The sequence below is a fragment of the Scyliorhinus canicula genome, chromosome 5 (assembly GCF_902713615.1).
Source record: "Scyliorhinus canicula chromosome 5, sScyCan1.1, whole genome shotgun sequence".
Lineage (NCBI taxonomy): Eukaryota > Metazoa > Chordata > Chondrichthyes > Carcharhiniformes > Scyliorhinidae > Scyliorhinus > Scyliorhinus canicula.
This window is the reverse complement of record NC_052150.1, coordinates 45,765,548-45,784,259: the sequence shown is the minus strand read 5'-3', so window position 1 is coordinate 45,784,259 and position 18,712 is coordinate 45,765,548. Positions and strand designations below refer to the sequence as shown.

At 42.7% G+C, this 18,712-nt stretch overlaps 1 protein-coding gene across 4 annotated transcripts in view; it reads left to right on the top strand.

The window, feature by feature from the left end:
* Window positions 1–18,712, top strand: part of LOC119965944 (lysine-specific histone demethylase 1B) — a 160,758-nt gene that overhangs the window by 112,268 nt on the left and 29,778 nt on the right. For all 4 annotated transcript variants that reach the window (XM_038796978.1, XM_038796976.1, XM_038796979.1 and 1 more), the window contains 2 exons: window positions 4,284–4,400; window positions 15,484–15,609. In XM_038796978.1, coding sequence (XP_038652906.1) covers window positions 4,284–4,400; window positions 15,484–15,609 — 243 coding nt within the window. The remainder of the gene's footprint in view (window positions 1–4,283; window positions 4,401–15,483; window positions 15,610–18,712) is intronic.

The window sequence follows — 18,712 nt, the reverse complement described above, 5'->3', positions numbered from 1 at the left end:
TCTTTTGGGTTGTGGGGGCGAAACTCACAAACACGGGGAGAATGTGCAAACTCCACACGGACAGTGACTCAGAGCCGGGATCGAACCTGGGACCTCGGCGCCATGATGCAGCAGTGCTAACCACTGTGCCACCGTGCTGCCCTGCAAATCATTATCCTGATAAGCATAGGAATGGATCAATGGGGTTGCATGGAGGGTATAGTGGCATCCATGGAATAGATAGCTACAGGTTCTGGCCTCACTCCACTCTATATTTCTTTCTCTGAGCCATGTCATATCAGAGGCGCTATGATCTCTTCCAGAGGAAGAGAACATTGAAGCGGATAGTTCATATGAAGAGTCTGTGTCATTTCTGAGACCAGATCCAGGATGCATTGGCAAGGACTAGTCATACATCTCTTCAGTGCAGGCAAGCCGTTCCACTGGTCTTTTGTAATAAGAATGAAAACTGATGGAAAATCTCATCTGATCAGGTAGCATCTGTGAAGCGAAACAGTTAACATTTCAGGTTAATAACCTTTTTTATATTACGTTAAATAGTTTCTTCAGATTTTCTTGTACCATTTATGTTAGTAGTTTTTATTTTGGCTTCTTTGCGAAGTGCTGTCAACGATGCCCATATCTTTGATTTCCAAAGTTACTGATAAAATGAGAACTTGCATGCTGCTTTACATCTCCTGCCATGCTCAAATGTGTTGTTATTTGAGTAGCCACTTCAGTAAAATCAACCAGCCCAGTTAAGCAATTTGAGTGCTGGCATGGTGGTCTACTGTCTGCTGACCTAAATAGGTTTGACAGTTTGAACCCAGTTCATATTGGGCATGGGCATAATGCAAGAAAAAAATGGAGATGGGGTATTTTGTCAACAGTGTGCTGTTCCCCATGGCGTAAGCAGAAGTGGAATGCTTTTTCTGATCTATTGCTTTTTGCCGTTTCCGACGCTACAAGTGCTAGTGGCATGCGGGGCAAAAGTGAAATCTCACGGCTGGGGATGTTTTTAGGTGGCGAATCCCCTGTCTGCTGACAATGCTGCAGCTACGGGTGCGTTATCAAAGAGCCTCCTGGTCAAACAGAGAGGCTTCGCATAACGTCCAAACTTCCCACCCCACATCATTGCCATTATTATAAGACAAAGATGTGTGCAAAGTTGGCACATGTGTTTTTCACAATTAAATTACATTTGTAAATATTTAAAATTACATTGGTTTCACTTTAGTCATGGTTTCACTTCATTCATATGTGCATCATCATTATTTGTTATGGCTAGCTGAGTCAGAGAGCTAAATGTACTGGTCCGCCTCATGATTGGCACAGATTGATGGTCACAGGTGAGTTAGGGTCCATTACAGTGGAAGGAGCAATGTTCTGATTTTTCTTTTGTTCACTCTTTTTATTGAATGCTCATGTTGGTGCTTGTTATACTTGCCACTCTTTGGGGCATCGCTGAACTTGCAGGCTCAACTGACCCGCCTTTCTGTGCATTATAAAGGACAGTCCAAGAGAATGCTCAGCAGGGATAAATGGACTGCCAGCCAACACCCTGAGATGGCCACATATTTGGGCAGTACAGACGCTGCCCTTTAAACCCCTCATTTTCTTAACCTTGATTGACTGTTCCCGTCACCACTCCCCTACAACACGCAAGACACCAGGCCCTTCACATTTCACTCCTCATGCCCTGGCCCTATTGTGGATCGCTCTTCCACTCCATGCTCTCAGCCCCATTCCACAGCAACCCCCCCCCTTCACCACTGACTCAACCTTGCCAGTCCTGAGCCTCCATGCAAACTGCCATTCTCCTCTTCTACTCCCTCGTGCTGTAGAATTAAACAAGCAAAACTGATGACCTTACACAAAGCTGCACAAAGCAGACTGATGCACACCACCTTTAAACAGATGTGAACTGGGTGGCACGAGATTCTCATGCGCCGTTGACTTTATCTTGAAGATAGGACATAATTTAAAAGATTTTTCGCTAATGGGTATTCATGGCAAATGTACTACAAGTATGAACCTGCCACAAGCCTGAGGCAGGGCTAGACAGGGTGCAAATATGCCATTGACTTTATTACTGTAACTCTGCCACTTGGAAATCGAAATTTCACATCCACTCTTGCAGGCTCCATAAAATCCCTCTCATAGTCTCCAATTCAGCATTCATTAGTAAAAAATCAATTGGAAAGGCTGGAGGGTAGTCAATGTTGTAAAAAGCATGATGGTGTAACAGAGAATTATCATCTAAGGTGCGTTGAGGTGTCGCCTAGGAATGTATGATGACGGCTGTGGATCGTAAAATGGGAGGTGACCACTACTAAAATCACACTTTTTATTTTGAAAAAATGAAAAATGGGATGAAGATAGAGGTATCAGGCAGAATTCTTCCCAAAAGAATTATCTGTCAATTGGGCGGCATAGCTGCGCAGTGGTTGGTGCAGTGGTTAGCACTGCTGCCTGCTCCATTGAGGACCCGGGTTCGATCCCAGTCCTGGGTCACTGGCTGTATGGAGTTTGCACATTCTCCCCGTATCTGCGTGGATTTAACCTCCACAACCCAAAGGTGTGCAGGTTAGGTGAATTGGCCACACAAAATTGCCCCTTAATTGGAAAAATGAACTACCTTGTCATTTCAGGCATGACAATCGGTGTGAAACATGCCGGCTGTTCCAATGCGATTCCGATCGCAGTCCTCTGAAAATTTGTCTTTTCTTTAAGAGGGGGCATGATTTACACAGGCATTGGGAGGGGTGATGCTTAAACAAGCCTAGCTTCACATAAATCTAAGATCTCAAAGTGACAGTAAAGGCAACTCTCTCATCCCCACCAACTTTTCTGATATCCGGGCTTCAGTGCCTTCACCCGTCCCCAATGGCTGGTACCAGCGGACCCTGCCCAGGTGAGCGACAACCTTTAATGTTGCCAAATGCCCCCCTTCATGCTCCCCTTTTCAGGCACCAGCCCTGGCAATGCCGAGGGGTGCCATTCAGGCAGTGCTAGGGGCACTGTCCAGCCATGTCTCCGACTACCCAAGGGGCCTACTGTATGCTCAGAGCACCCCAGCACAATCCCCTTTGATCGAAACTAGTAGACATTCCCGCCAACTTCACGTTGATTTGGCAGGCGGGAAAATAACAGGAGCTGGGAGAATTTGGCTTAAAGCCGATTTTGATAAATTAATGCTGCTTAATACAGCTTTTAATATGCTAATCTGACTCGAGCCCAGCTGCAGCAGGCGGGGAGTATAATGCGCTGTTCGGTGCCCGGCACAGATTCTGTTTCGGGCCTCTCCCACTATTTTCCGACATAGTGGGATTTGCACCGGTGCAACGCAGCCGGTAAATTGGACCCATCATTTTGAGATGTAGAGTTTACCAGTTGCCTTCCACAATTGCAGGTAGAATAAAGGATCTTAAGAAACTAAAACAAAAGTAGTCTCTTCTAGTATCTTTAATTTTAGTCGGACATAAACTCTTCCCCATTAAATTCCTGTTTTAAAAAGAATACTTGGCATTACATAATATGTACAGAAACAGGCCATTTGGCTCAACTGGCTCATGCTGTGGTTTATGCTCCACACAAACTTCCTCCAACCAAAGAGAAAATTCTGGAAAATCTCAGCAAGTCTGGCAGCATCTGTAGGGAGAGAAAAGAGCTATCGTTTCGAGTCCAGATGACCCTTTGTCAAAGTCCAACTTCCTCCAACCCACTTCAGGTGACGCTGTCACCATAAACTTCTATTCTTTTTCCTTCACATGTTTATCTAGTTTCCTTTAAATTCATCCATTGCATTCTCATTCCTATTCCAATGCGTTGGAAATTCTACATTCTAACCAGTCTCTGGGTAAAGTTGGTTGTCCTGATTTCCCGAAGTGATCTCTTCATGACTATATTTAAGATCACATCAAGTGAAATGTTTTCTATTGTTTACCCTTGCATAATCTTAACAAACTTTATTAAGTTAGTCCTCTACCTTTTTTCTGGGGAAGGCAGCTCCAGCTTGCTCAATATTTGATTTTACAAAAAGGCATTAATGGTATCAAATCTGGTGTATACGGCTACCTTTTGGGTTTCATTCTAAATTCTTAATTTTTAAGAGTTTATTCCTTTGCATGCACAACATTATCAGACCCCACATGCAAATTTAGTCGAGTGACAGCCAGTTGTAGGAAAGAAAATAATTTATCTCTTCCAAATTGTTGAAAAAAGTGTGAATTCTTGTTCAGAATATCTTATTGTGTACAATGATCTACTTAAATGACTTACTATTTTGAGTGTTGTCTTGGCAGGTTTTGATTACAGTTCCTCTAGCACTCCTTCAGAAAAACACCATTCAATTTTATCCACCTCTACCTGAAAGGAAACTTAAGGCCATCAACAGTTTAGGCCAAGGGATAATTGAAAAGGTAAGAACAAGTGTAATTAAATCGGGTGCCAACAGCACATTTGTTACCACAAATGTCAGTTGAAAATACAAAATGCCCCAAGAAACTGCACTCGAGGTATGAATAAACTATGTGCAAACTTGTCAAGTTATGCATCTAAACACATTTATTTTCCTTACAATGTGAAGCAATTAAAGTGGATATCACTAGGATAGAGTACCACTTATTTACTTAATCATCAATTCATTGAAGTTGGCAGATTCATACCTGATTGATGGAAGATTGATTATTTGGCTGGAGGTGAAGATCAGAGAGGCTTGCCTTCTGCAGTTAAATTGGCAGCATTAACCTCAATATTTTGAAAAGGTTATTTTAATTGTCTTTTTCTGGGAACAAGTGACAAACATAAACTGTAGTGTCTTGATATTCTTGGTGTGAGGAGATCCTTCAGAATTTGAGGCTTGTGGTTGATCCAACTGCTGTATCTGGGCCTATCTTGGATCACCACTTTTTCTGCCACTGCAACGGAAATGAAATGAAATGAACGAGTAGGCTTCAATGAAGTTACTGTGAAAAGCCACTAGTCGCCACATTCCGGCGCCTGTTCGGGGAGGCTGGTACGGGAATCAAACCATGCTGCTGGCCTGCCTGGGTCTGCTTTAAAAGCCAGTGATTTAGCCCAGTGTGCTAAACCAGCCCCAACTGCTATGAAGGTTGTGAATTAATACCTTTAGTTATGTGAAGTCCCAAAGATTATTTCCAATCTCCATTCACTCATTTCCTGGGATTGGGGAGGCAAAGTCCCTTTTTTGTTGTTGTGCATGGCCTGTTCATTTTGATAAGCAGCACTTCATAACCACTTTTGTGCACATCTTGGTAGGAATGTTAGCAGAAGGAGGGTAACAATGGAGAAAAAGTTTAAGAAACAGCGGAATTAAGCCATTCAGCCCATCAAATCTGCTCCACCATTTGATCATACTGATATGTTATGCATCCTCATTCTCCTGCCTTTTCTCCACAACCCCTGATCCTCTATTAATCAAGAATCTATCTATCTCTGTCTTAAAGACACTCAGTGACTTTGCCTCCACAGTCGTCTGCGGCAGTGAGTCCAGCTTCACCATCCTCTTGCTGATGAAATTCCTCCTCATCTCCGTTTTAAAGGATCGTCCCATCAGTCTGAGGCTGTGTCCTCGGGTTCTAGTTTCTCCTACTAGTGGAAACATCTCCATTTTACTCTATGTAGGCTTCTCTGTATTCTCCAGGTTTCAATGAGATATCTCTTGGCCTTCTAAACTCCACATTGAGTACAGACCCAGAGTCCTCAGCCACTCCTTATATGACGAGCCCTACATTCCAGGGATCATTCTTGTGAACCTCCTCTGGCCCCCCCTGCAAGACCAGTACATCCTTCCTTAGTTATGGGGCACAAAACTGCTCACAATATTCCAAATGGGGTCTGACCAGAGCCTCATACAGCTTCAGCAGTACATATCTGGTCTTACATTCTCGCCCTCTCTACATGAATGCTAATATTGCATTTGTCTTCCTAACTGCCAACTGAACCTGCACGTTAACCTTAATAGAATCTTGAAATAGGACTCCTAAGTCCTCTTGTGCTTCAGATTTCCGAAGCCTTTCCTCATTTAAAAAATAATTTATGCCTCTAATCTTCTGACCAGAGTGCATAACCTCACACTTTATTCCATTTGCCAATTCTTTGCCCACTCTGAGACTGGCCAAGTGCTTCTGCAGCTTCCTCACTTCAACACTACGTGTCCCTCTACATATCTTTGTATCATCTGCAAACTTAGCAACAATGCCCTCCGTTTCTTCTTCCAGATCGTTAATGTATATCGTGAATAGTTGTGATCCCAACACTGACCCCTGCAGAGCACCACTTGTCACTGGTTGCCATCCTGAAAAAGACCCCTTTAACCCTACTCTCTGCCTTCTGCCACTCAGCCAATCTATCCATGCCAGTACCTTGCGCCTAACATCATGGGCTCTTAACTTATTTAGCAGCCTTCTATATGGCATCTTGTCAAAGGCCTTCTGGAAATCCAAATAGATCCAGTCCACTATCTCGCCTTTGTCGAACTTCCTCGCTACCTCCTCAAAGAATTCGAACATATTTGTCAGGCATGACCTCCCCTTGACGAAGCCGTGATGACTCGGCCCTATTTTACATGCACTTTCAAATAGTCTGCAATCTCATCCTTAATAATGGACTCAAATCTTACCAACGACCGAAGTCAGGCTAACCAAACTATAATTTCCTGTCTTCTGTCTCCCTCGCTTCTTAAACGGGGATGTTACGTTAGCCATTTTCCAGTCCTCTGGGCCCTGACGCCAGTGATTCCTGAAAGATCACCACCAGTGCCTCCACAATCTCCTATCTACAGGTGTCTCGATGCAAGGCAATAATGCACTCTTTGAAGTGGCCAGTGTGGGACACAGCCTAAATGGACAAATAAGGATAATAATCTTTATTAGTGTCACAAGTAGACTTGCATTATAGAATTCATAGAATAGAACAGTACAGCACAGAACAGGCCCTTCGGCCCTCGATGTTGTGCCGAGCAATGATCACCCTACTTAAACCCACGTAACCCGTATACCCGTAACCCAACAATCCCCCCATTAACCTTACACTACGGGCAATTTAGCATGGCCAATCCACCTAACCCGCACATCTTTGGACTGTGGGAGGAAACCGGAGCACCCGGAGGAAACCCACGCACACACGGGGAGGACGTGCAGACTCCACACAGACAGTGACCCAGCCGGGAATCGAACCTGGGACCCTGGAGCTGTGAAGCATTGATGCTAACCACCATGCTACCGTGAGGCCCTAACACTGCAATGAAGTTACTGTGAAAAGCTCCTAGTCACCAGATTCCGGCCCCTGTTTGGGTACGTGAGGGAAAATTCAGAATGAACAATTCACCTAACACCACATCTTTCGGGACTTGTGGGGGGAAACCAGAGCATCCAGAGGAAAACCACGCACACACTGGGAGAACGTGCAGACTCTGCACAGACAGTGACACAAGCTGGAATCGAACCTGGGACCCTGGTGCTGTGAAGCAACAGTGCTAAGTACTGTACTACCACTCTGTTCCAATTATAAGATCTTGATTACAAATTTTAGATGTGCTTACTCATTTCCACCAGACATTTATCCACATAACTAATGGTGCTAAGGGGATTACTGAAGGCTGCTCAAAAATCAGCCAAATAAATCTTTAATGGTTAGTTTTGCGGAGCCTGGATGCTGAAAAACCTTTAGTTTGCTACCAGCTCAGATAAGCACTCCGTGCTGCCTCCTGGCTTGATATATCAGCTGGTTCAGTATGAAAGCTAGCAGATATCCTGGCATCCATCAACTAGAATGCTGTTGTGTGGCAACCAAGTCCAGTAGAGTTGGCAGAAGTACTTGTTTGTAGCTGAGGAATGGAATAGGAATTAAGAGTTCCGTATGAACAGTGCAAGCTTTAAAGGCAATTAAATTAGTTACATTTAAGCAGTCATTTTTTATATTACTGAGTAGAAAGTAGGCGTTATTTTTAAAATGGGTCGATCAATAATAATGAAAGCTTTAGATATTTAGTATCGTTTGGTGAAAAATCTCTTCCATACTGTGGTGAGAATGAATGAATTAATAAATTAATGAATTGTGGAGGGGGCAGGGAGGGAGCGAAGAAACAATTTTTGTTAAAGGCTTAAAGAAAGTGATTTATAACTCACTAAATAGATGGAGTCTCCCACAACCTTCCTTGGGTGAACATGACAGACCAGGAAATGTAGGTGTTGCACCTTTAGAAACAGATGGACAAATTTCCAAAGCTACAATTAAAAGATGAGTAGTTCTCAAATGGAAAGTAAAATGGATCACTGGCTCGCAATTAAAACTCGGAAAATGAAGTTGGCCAAGAAAGGGTATAGTTCAATCTAGAGATTATGCACAGTATGAGGATCAAAAAATCGGCCAATTTGTAGAAATTGTAATAAGGAATTATGCAACAAAATTGTGAGATGTTATGTACACATAGCTAGAAGGATCTGTTAAATGCTCTAAAGGCTCTAATAAACAAAATGGCAATGGGTACTTCATGAGTGGAAATTATTTGCAACGGTGGAAATGAAAACTAAATGCTATAAACTAAGTGGAAAAGGTAAATATATAAAATTAAATCACTAATTAATTAGATCTAATGGGATAAAGTTTAAATTAACCAAATAATCAACATTTAAGGAGTCCAGATTGTAATAAATAAAAATCTGGTATGCATAAATAAATGGGAGTGAGAGAGTTTTAAACTAATAATAGATTTTATGTAAATATACTATTTGCGCAACACTCAGTGTCTCTAGCTGTTGCTTTTTCTCTTGAACACATGTTGTCCCCCTCATTACCTATCATTGTCTGGTTGTCTGTCAATCTGTCTCTATCTGCCTATCTGGTGCCTGTTCTCTATTCCCCTCTGTATACCTGGCCGTATTTCTCTCACTGTCTGTTGCACATGTACATTCTCACTTTCTCGGTCTGACACCCATCCCTCCAATCTTCCTCTCATTTATGGTTTTCAGCACTGAATACCAGTCACAGATGAGATGGTGGTGCCACCTGGAACTCGTGCATGGCACTGTGTGACATCTGACTGTACAAGGGAAGCTCAGCAAAGCACTTGTCATTGAGGATTTGAGAGACAGCTGCTTCTGAAATTGTTGACCTATATTTCATGTGTTGTCAGCGGGTGCCAGGGTGAATGACATCATTGAGGGGGTGCACAATGTTTTGAGGGGTGACTGGGAACAGCCAGAAGTCATGGCCCATGTTGAAGCTAATGACATAGGAAGGAAAATACTTGAAATGCAGCAGTCAGAGTTCGAGGAGCTAGGTAGAAAGTTAAAAGGCAAGCTCTCAAAAGGATGTAATCTCTGGATTATTCCCAATGGAACGTACAAGTGAGTTTGGAAAATAATCAATTGAATTAAACTTTAAATGTTTTCCAATTAAGGGGCAATTTAGCATGGCCAATCCACCTACCCTGCACATCTTTGGGTTGTGGGGGCGAAACCCAAGCAAACACGGGAGAATGTGCAAACTCCACACAGACGGTGACCCACAGCCGGATCGAACCTGGGACCTCGGCGCCGCGAGGCAGCAGTGCTAACCGCCGCGCTGCCCTATTGGGTTAAACTTTTGCTTGAAAATCATTCAGGAGGAGTTCAGAACCAGGGGACACTATTTTAAAATTGGGGATTACCCTTTTAGGATAAAGATTTATTTTTCCCTCAGATTGCTGTACAGCTTTGCAATTATGTGCCTCAGAAGGCGATGGAGGTTGTGTCATTAAATATTTTTAAGGTAGAGGTAGATAGATTCTTGCTAGGCAAGGGAATCAAGGTTATTGGGGGTAGTTTTGGAAAATGGAATGCGAATCACAAAACGATCAACCAGCATATTAAATTTCAAAACTGGCTTGAGGGGCCAAATGGCCTACTTCTGCTCATTTTGTACGTTTGTACGAAGGTAGACATAAGATTCCTGGTGAATTGGGACCAATTTTGGGGCAGGAGTGATCTGTTCAAGATGATATGCACCTCGCCAGAGCTGGGACCAATATTTTCCCAGAAACTTAACATGTCATGTGGGGATGCCTTGCTAATTTGGCTGGGGACATATTAGTCAGGATGAAATATTAGTCAGGGAAAGCATGGTACGGAGTGGACCAAGAGAATCAAATAGTTCTAACACAAAGAACAGTTGAGTAAAAGAGGCTTCAAATGCGACTTAAAGCAAGGGCATCTAAGATGCGTTTGGAGTATGTGTTCGTAAATTAACATAACATGAAATATAGTTGATGGGCTGAACGCACAAATTGCCACATGGGACTTTGATATAATAGTAATCACAGAAACACATTTTAGAGAATGGGAGGAATTGGGAACATAATATTGGCACATTAGCACAGTGATTAGCATTGTTGCTTCAAAGCACCTGGGACGTGGATTTGAGTCCCGACTTGGTTAACTGTCTGTGTGGAGTCTGCACGTTCTCCCCGTGTCTGTGTGGGTTTCCTCCTGGTGTTCCGGTTTCCTCCCACTCAGAAAAGAGTTGCTTTTTTGGTGAATTGGACATTCTGTATTCTCCCTCCGTGTACCTGAACAGGCACCACAGTGGCGACTAGGGGATTTTCAGAGTAACCTCATTACAGTGTTAATGTAAGCCAATTTATGACACTAATGAAGATTATTATTAATAATAGCTTTATGACAGTTTGTTCTTTGTTTTTTTTTAAATTTGGAGTACCAATTCATTTTTTCCAATTAAGGGGCAATTTAGAGTGGCCAATCCACCTACCCTACACATCTTTTGGGTTGTGGGGGTGAAACATACGCAAACACTGGGAGAACATGCAAACTCCACACGGACAGTGACCCAGAGCCAGGATCAACCCTGGGACCTCGGCGGCGTGAGGCAGCTGTGCTAACCACTGCACCATCATGCTGCCCTTTTATGACAGTCATAAGGCTCATAGAGCACAAGAGAACCAAAGTGATTATAAAAAGTAGAGAGAAGATCTAGAAAAAGGAAATGACGGCCAAAGGTGGCATATGATTAGTGGCCTTTCAGAAAAAACAACCCTTATGTCTTTATAAACTCCTGGATAGTCGAAGGGCAGACAGAAGAAAGTTGCAGCCAAGCAGGGAATCTCTTGTGGAGGCAGAGAATGTGGCTGAGGTACTAAATGAACACTTAGCATTTGTCTTCACCAGGGAAGCAACTACATTGGGTGCAATAAAATAGATAAAACGGATGATTAAAATGGGTGTCTTTGGCTGTCCCCAAAATAGAAAGGTCACCTGTTTTGATGGGGTGCATCTTAAGTTACTGAGGGAAATTGGATGGAAATTGCAAAGGCTCGGGCAACAATCTTCCAAACCTCCTTGGGCACTGAACACATCACAAATGTGTACTAGTTGTTTTAATGAAGGGGAAGGGATAAACACAGTAACTACTAGGCAGTCAGCCGAACACGAGTGGTGAGAAAACTTTGAGACTTGAGGAAAATTTATTTGGCATTTGAAAAAGTCAGCATAGATTTGTGACAGTCAAATTGTGCTTGATAATGTTGATTTTGAGTTCTTTGAAGAAACAGTAACAGATGATAGAGCGATTCTGTATATGGGCTTTCAAAGGGCATTCGATAAAATGGCGCTAAATGGACATCTTAGCAAAATTTTAACTCATGGGATTAAAAGGAACACTTACAGCATGGGTACAAAATTGGCTAAGGGATAAAAAGCAGAGAGTGCTAAAAAGTTGTTTTTTAAACTGAAATGAAGTAGGTGTATGGTCTTTTCCAGGGACTAGTATTAAGACCATGCTCTTAATGATATATATTAATGGCCTGGACTTGACAATTGAGGCATAACATCAAAGCGAGCAGACAAAACTTGGAAATTTAATAAGAAAGATAGTACCAGACTTTGAGGACATAGACTGGTAAAATGGACAGACATCTATGTTCTATATGGTGGATAAAGTTTAATACTGAATAGTATGGAATGATGCATTTTGGCTGGGAGAATGAAAGCCAGTATGCATTAAGTGATACAATTATAAAGATAGGAACAGTTTTTTGATGGTGGCAGGGCAAGTTGAGAAGGCTCTTTTTAAAAAAAATAATAATAATAATTTGGGATCCTTTGCTTAACTAACAGAGGATTGGCAAGAATTATAGCTGGGGGAAAGGCAATTATGATGCTATGCGGCAAGATTTAGGATGTATAGGATGGGGAAGGAAACTGCAGGGGATGGGTACAATCGAAATGTGGAGCTTTTTCAAGGAACAGCTACTGCGTGTCCTTGATAAGTATGTACCTGTCAGGCAGGGAGGAAGTTGTCGAGCAAGGGAACCGTGGTTTACTAAGGAAGTTGAAGCACTTGTCAAGAGGAAGAAGGCGGCTTATGTTAGGATGAGACATGAAGGCTCAGTTAGGGCACTTGAGAGTTACAAGTTAGCCAGGAAGGACCTAAAGGGAGAGTTAAGAAGAGCGAGGAGAGGACACGAAAAGTCGTTGGCGGATAGGATCAAGGAAAACCCTAAGGCTTTCTATAGGTATATCAAGAACAAAAGAATGACTAGAGTAAGATTAGGGCCAATCAAGGATAGTAGCGGAAAGTTGTGTGTGGAATCAGAGGAGATAGGGGAAGCATTAAATGGATATTTTTCATCAGTGTTTACACTGGAGAAAGACAATGTTGTCGAGGAGAACACTCCGGTTCAGTCGACCAGGCTAGATGGAATTGAGGTTCAAAAGGCGGAGGTGTTTGCAATTTTAGAAAATGTCAAAATAGATAAGTCCCCTGGGCCAGATGGGATTTATCCTAGGATTCTCTGGGAAGCCAGGGAGGAGATTGCAGAGCCTTTGTCCTTGATCTTTATGTCGTCTTTGTCGACAGGAATAGTGCCGGAAGACTGGAGGATAGCAAATGTTGTCCCCTTGTTCAAGAAGGGGAGTAGAGACAACCCTGGTAATTATAGACCTGTGAGCCTTACTTCGGTTGTGGGTAAAATGTTGGAAATGGTTATAAGAGATAGGGTTTATAATCATCTTGAAAAGAACAAGTTGATTAGCGATACTCAACACGGTTTTGTGAAGGGTAGGTCATGCCTCACAAACCTTATTGAGTTTTTTGAGAAGGTGACCAAACAGGTGGATCAGGGTAAAGCTGTTGATGTGGTGTATATGGATTTCAGTAAGGCGTTTGATAAGGTTCCCCACGGTAGGCTATTGCAGAAAATAAGGAAGTATGGAATTGAAGGTGATTTAGCGGTTTGGATCAGTAATTGGCTAGCTGAAAGAAGACAGAGGGTGGTGGTTGATGGCAAATGTTCATCCTGGAGTTCAGTTACTAGTGGTGTACCACAAGGATCTGTTTTGGGGCCACTGCTGTTTGTCATTTTTATAAATGACCTGGAAGAGGGTGTAGAAGGATGGGTTAGTAAATTTGCAGATGACACGAAGGTCAGTGAAGTTGTGGATAGTGCTGAAGGATGTTATAGGATACAGAGGGACATAGATAAGCTGCAGAGCTGGGCTGAGAGGTGGCAGATGGAGTTTAGTGCGGAAAAGTGTGAGGTGGTTCACTTTGGAAGGAGTAACAGGAATGCAGAGTACTGGGCTAATGGCAAGATTCTTGGTAGTGTAGATGAACAGAGAGATCTCGGCATCCAGGTACATAAATCCCTGAAAGTTGCCACCCAGGTTAATAGGGCTGTTAAGAAGGCATATGGTGTGCTAGCCTTTATAAGCAGGAGGATTGAGTTTCGGAACCACAAGGTCATGCTGCAGCTGTACATAACTCTGGTGCGGCCGCACCTGGAGTACTGCGTGCAGTTCTGGTCACCACATTAAGGAAGGATGTGGAAGCTTTGGAAAAGGTTCAGAGGAGATTTACTAGGTTGTTACCTGGTATGGAGGGAAGGTCTTACGAGGAAAGGCTCAGGGAATTGAGGTTGTTTTCGTTAGAGAGGAGAAGTCTGAGAGGTGACTTAATAGAGACATATAAGATAGTCAGAGGGTTAGATAGGGTGGACAGTGCGAGTCTTTTTCCTCGGATGGTGATGACCAACACGAGAGGACATAGCTTTAAATTGAGGGGTGGTAGATATAGGACAGATGTCAGAGGCAGTTTCTTTACTCGGAGAGTAGTAGGGGTGTGGAACGCCCTGCCTGCAACAGTAGTAGACTCGCCAACTTTAAGGGCATTTAAGTGGTCACTGGATAGACATATGGATGAAAATGGAATAGTGTAGGTCAGATAGGCTTCAGATGGTTTCACAGGTCGGCGCAACATCGAGGGCCGAAGGGCCCGTACTGCGCTGTAGTGTTCTATGTTCTATGAATGGAGAACAAAATCAAGAAAATTATGCTTATAAAGCACTGATTGAGCTCGGCTGGGGTATTATGTTCAAGTCTGGGCTCTAACTTTAGGAAGAATGTCAAACCTTGGAAAAGATGCAAAAGACTTTTATTAGAATGGTAAGAGGGACGAGGAACTTAAGTTATGTTGATGTACTTGAGAAACTATGGTTATTCTTCTCTGGTAGATTTAGAGGTTTTCAAAATAATAAGGGGCTTTGATAGAATAAAGAAAAAAAAATTGTTTCCCAATGCATTTAAAGGTAATTGGAAAAAGAACGCGATTCATATTTGGCAGTAACTTCTGAACTTCCAGGGCAGTGTATCTGTTGCATTCCCCCAAAGATACGCTGGGGACCCCCTTCCTTCAAACCACCCTGAGAAGTTTCCAAGTAAGGATTGCACAGCAATGGCGTGGGAAGTTCAAACTCCAATGACAATTGCCCTACATTGGGAACCGAATGGAAATGCAGTTAAAATTTCAGATTTTGAATGGTTCTAACTGTGTTATGGCAATATTTACCCAAAAACCGTTAGAGAATTGATGCTACTTCTAACTTCTACTTGTAGCACTGACCCTCCCAGGTCTGACACCCGACCCCACATTCTCCTCCGTGGCCCCATGCCTGATTTTGTTTCACATAAAAGTTCAAAATCAATGAATTAAATTAATGTAAATAAAACTTAATATGATTTTCAAATTTAACATGAAAGCTACATGATTATTTTTAAAAACACATCAAATGGTTAGATGTTTCTGAAAACTTGTACTGTTGGGTTATTGTCTGCACAGTTTAGTTCCTTTTGAATCAAAAACTACATTAACATTTGATATAGTTTGTATCTGCTACATTTCAGTGAATAAATTCTTGGAACTTCTTGATGGTTAGGAATTGAAGAAAACTGTCCAGCTGAATTTAAGTAGGATGTTTCAAAAGCCATGCTTCATATACTTTAATATTTTGTCCTGCTGATTCAATTGTCAAAGTGAAGGTCTATATAATTGTGTACTTTTAAGATAATTTGAAGTTCAGATCCTGTGCTGTTTGTATTTCTGACGCTTCAAATTTCAGCAAAATACTTAATCTGCTCTCTTAGATATTGATCATAACTCAATTTCTGAAGTAGCCCATCTCTGAAACTGATTTTATTTTTGGCCTTTAAGATTGCCTTACAATTTCCATACAAGTTCTGGGAGAAAAAAATTCAGCGAGCAGACTTTTTTGGCCACATTCCTCCCAGTCCTAACAAACGTGGGCTTTTTGGAGTATTCTATGATATGGATTTGCAAGTAAGTGAATTGATTTTGCTATTAAGGGCTAATTTTGTGTTTAATGCATTGACGTCAATCTCCTTTTTTTTAAAAAAAAAAAAAAAATTTTTTAAATTTAGAGTATCAATTAATTTTTCCAAATAAGGAGCAATTTAGCATGGCCAATCCACCTAACCTGCACATCTTTGGGTTGTGGGGGTGAGACCATGCAGACACAGGGAGAATGTGCAAACTCCACACACACAGTGACCCAGGGCCGGGATCGAACCTGGGACCTCGGCGCCGTGAGGCAGCAGTGCTAACCACTGCACCACCGTGCTGCCCTATTGGATTAAACTTTTGCTTGGATATTGTAGCCTGCATTTTAGACAGCAGAAAACTGCCTTCTTAGCTTCTTGATAGTGTAAATCAAAGCCATAACAACTAGGGGGCCAGGTTTTGATTGGCGTACTGTATTCCGAATGTTGACTTTACAAATTTGTAAAAATGTGCCTGGGCCAATGATCCCTCCACTCTTTCCATCCATGTGCACAATGAACTATGTTATGTGCACCACTATCAAGATGATGTACACCGGTAGCAGAAACAAAAAAACAAACTAATAATGATATAATAATAATAATCGCTTATTGTCACAAGTAGGCGTCAAAGAAGTTACTGTGAAAAGTGCCGAACAGAAAAACTATTTGCCTTTGTTTAGAAAAATTACTGTTAAAATTATACACTGTAAGTAACTTTCACAGGCCTACTTAACACAACAAAATCTCACTATACCCAGCTGCAACTCATTTGAACTTAATTGCATTCAAATTTACTAATAAAAGAAATAGTTACTTACATTTACACAGTGCCTTTCATCGCATCAGGATACTCCATGGTGCTTTATAGCCAGTGAAGTACAGCCATCCCTCATTTAGCCATTCTAATATCTTTGAGAAACGGCTGCCAAACAAAAACACGCTAAATACAAATCAGTTCTCCATTAAGCTTTGCATTCCAGGATTGTAATATTTACATTACTTGAAGATTTTTGAAAGAGAGACATGTTATCGATTGATTGACAAGTTGACTCTGGCCATGATGTTGCCATGGAGAAAACAATGTTAATACCCCTTCACAGCTAAATTAACACCCTCCCTCCTTGCCTGTTGATCAGCACACTTTTCTTCTGTGGTATACATTATTGTGATGGTTTGAGATGTGGCATTCCTGAGTCTGACATGATAAAGAGGAGAAGGTTTGACATCATGTCTCTCTTTTCAAAAGAAAAGTGTAGCACAGGAACAGGCCCGGCAAGCCTGTGCCGACCATGCTGCCCGTCTAAACTAAAATCTTCTACACTTCCGGGGTCCATATCCCTCTATTCCCATCCTATTCATGTATTTGTCAAGATGCCCCTTAAACGTCACTATTGTCCCTGCTTCCACCACCTTCTCTGGCAGCGAATTCCAGGCACCACTACCCTCTGTGTAAAAAAAAAACTTGCCTCATACATCTCCTCTAAACCTTGTCCCTCGCACCTTAAACCTATGCCCCCGAGTAATTGATCCCTCTACCCTGGGAAAAAGTCTCTGATTATCCACCCTGTCTATGTCCCTCATAATTTTGTAGACCTCTATCAGGTCGCCCCTCAACCTTAATTTATGCATTAAAAACCTTTTGATTGTCATGGCGCAAATGATCCAAAATTATTTATAATACCTTACCAGCTCTTAATAATTTGCCTCCTGTATGCCACTGCCTGTCTCTGATAACTACCTCTCCCGATTTTCCACCAGGACCCTGAGAGAGGGTGTGTGCACAAGGTGCAATGTACCGGGTCCCATTCCCTTACTGCTGCCTCACAGCGCCGAGGACCCAGGTTCAATGTGGCCCCAGGTCACTGTCCATGTGGAGTTTCAACATTCTCCCTATGTCTGCATTGGTCTCAACCCCACAACCCAAAGATGTGTAGGGTAGGTGGATTGGCCATACTAAATTGCCCCTTAATTGGAAAAAAATAATTGGTTTGGGTTTGGATCAGTGTTCACTGCGTGGATGAAACTGCTGGACAGCACTCCCATGGCGAGCACGGGTGCATGCCACCAGCATAGATTATTTCCGGCTGTACAGAGGCACAAGGCAAGGATGCCTGTGGTCCCCGCTGCTGTCCGCTCTGGTAATTGAGCCACTGGCTACGCGCTCAGATGAGCAGAAGAGTGGAGAGGCACTTAGAGAGGAGGCAGGGAACACAGTCTCTCTACGCGGATGACCTGCTGCTCTACATCTCAAACCCCCTAGCCAGTATGGGTAAGATAACAGAACTCCTGAGGGAGTTTGGAGCCTTCCCAGGATACAAACGTCACCTCAGCAAGAGTGAAATCTTCCTGGTGAACAGGGGGGAGAAACTGAGTTTGCTACAATTCAAACTTGGCCCAACAAAGTTCAGATACCTGGGGATCCAGATAGCCCACAGCTGGACCTGGCTCCACAAGTGGAACCTGTCTAACCTGGTGGTGGAGGTAAAGGGGACCTGTGGAGGTGGTACTCACACTCGATCTCCCTAGCGGGGAGAGTGCAGACAATAAAGATAAACGTCCTGCCAAGGTTTCTCCATGTTTAGATCACTCCCGATCTTCAACCACAAATCCTTCTTCAGTAAGATAGACAAACTAATCTCCGCCTTCATGTAGGCGGGAAAGAACCCCAAGGTTTGCAAAACTATCCAACAGAGAGGGCGGTGCTCGAGGGGGCTTAGTACTGCCGAACCTCCTGTTCTTCTACTGGGCAGCAAATGTAGAAAGGGTGCAGGGTTGGCCGGGGGTGGAATGGGTACAGATGGAAGGGACTTTGCACTGGCCGGTGTGAATGATGCACTACAGAGCATCTAATTCTTGACTAGGTAAAATAACTTATTTTGAAATAACTGTGTGGTAAAGATAACTGGAATAAATATATAACAAATTACTAACACTAGCTAATTATTCTAGAGCTACTGCAAAATACGTCTATCCACCAACACACTTTACTCCCAGATCCCCGAGTCAAATGGTATGTTTACACTGCCACCTGGAGGTCGTGTACAGTATTATATACAGGATTGCTTATGCATATCATCACCAAGACCTCCAGTATTGGGATG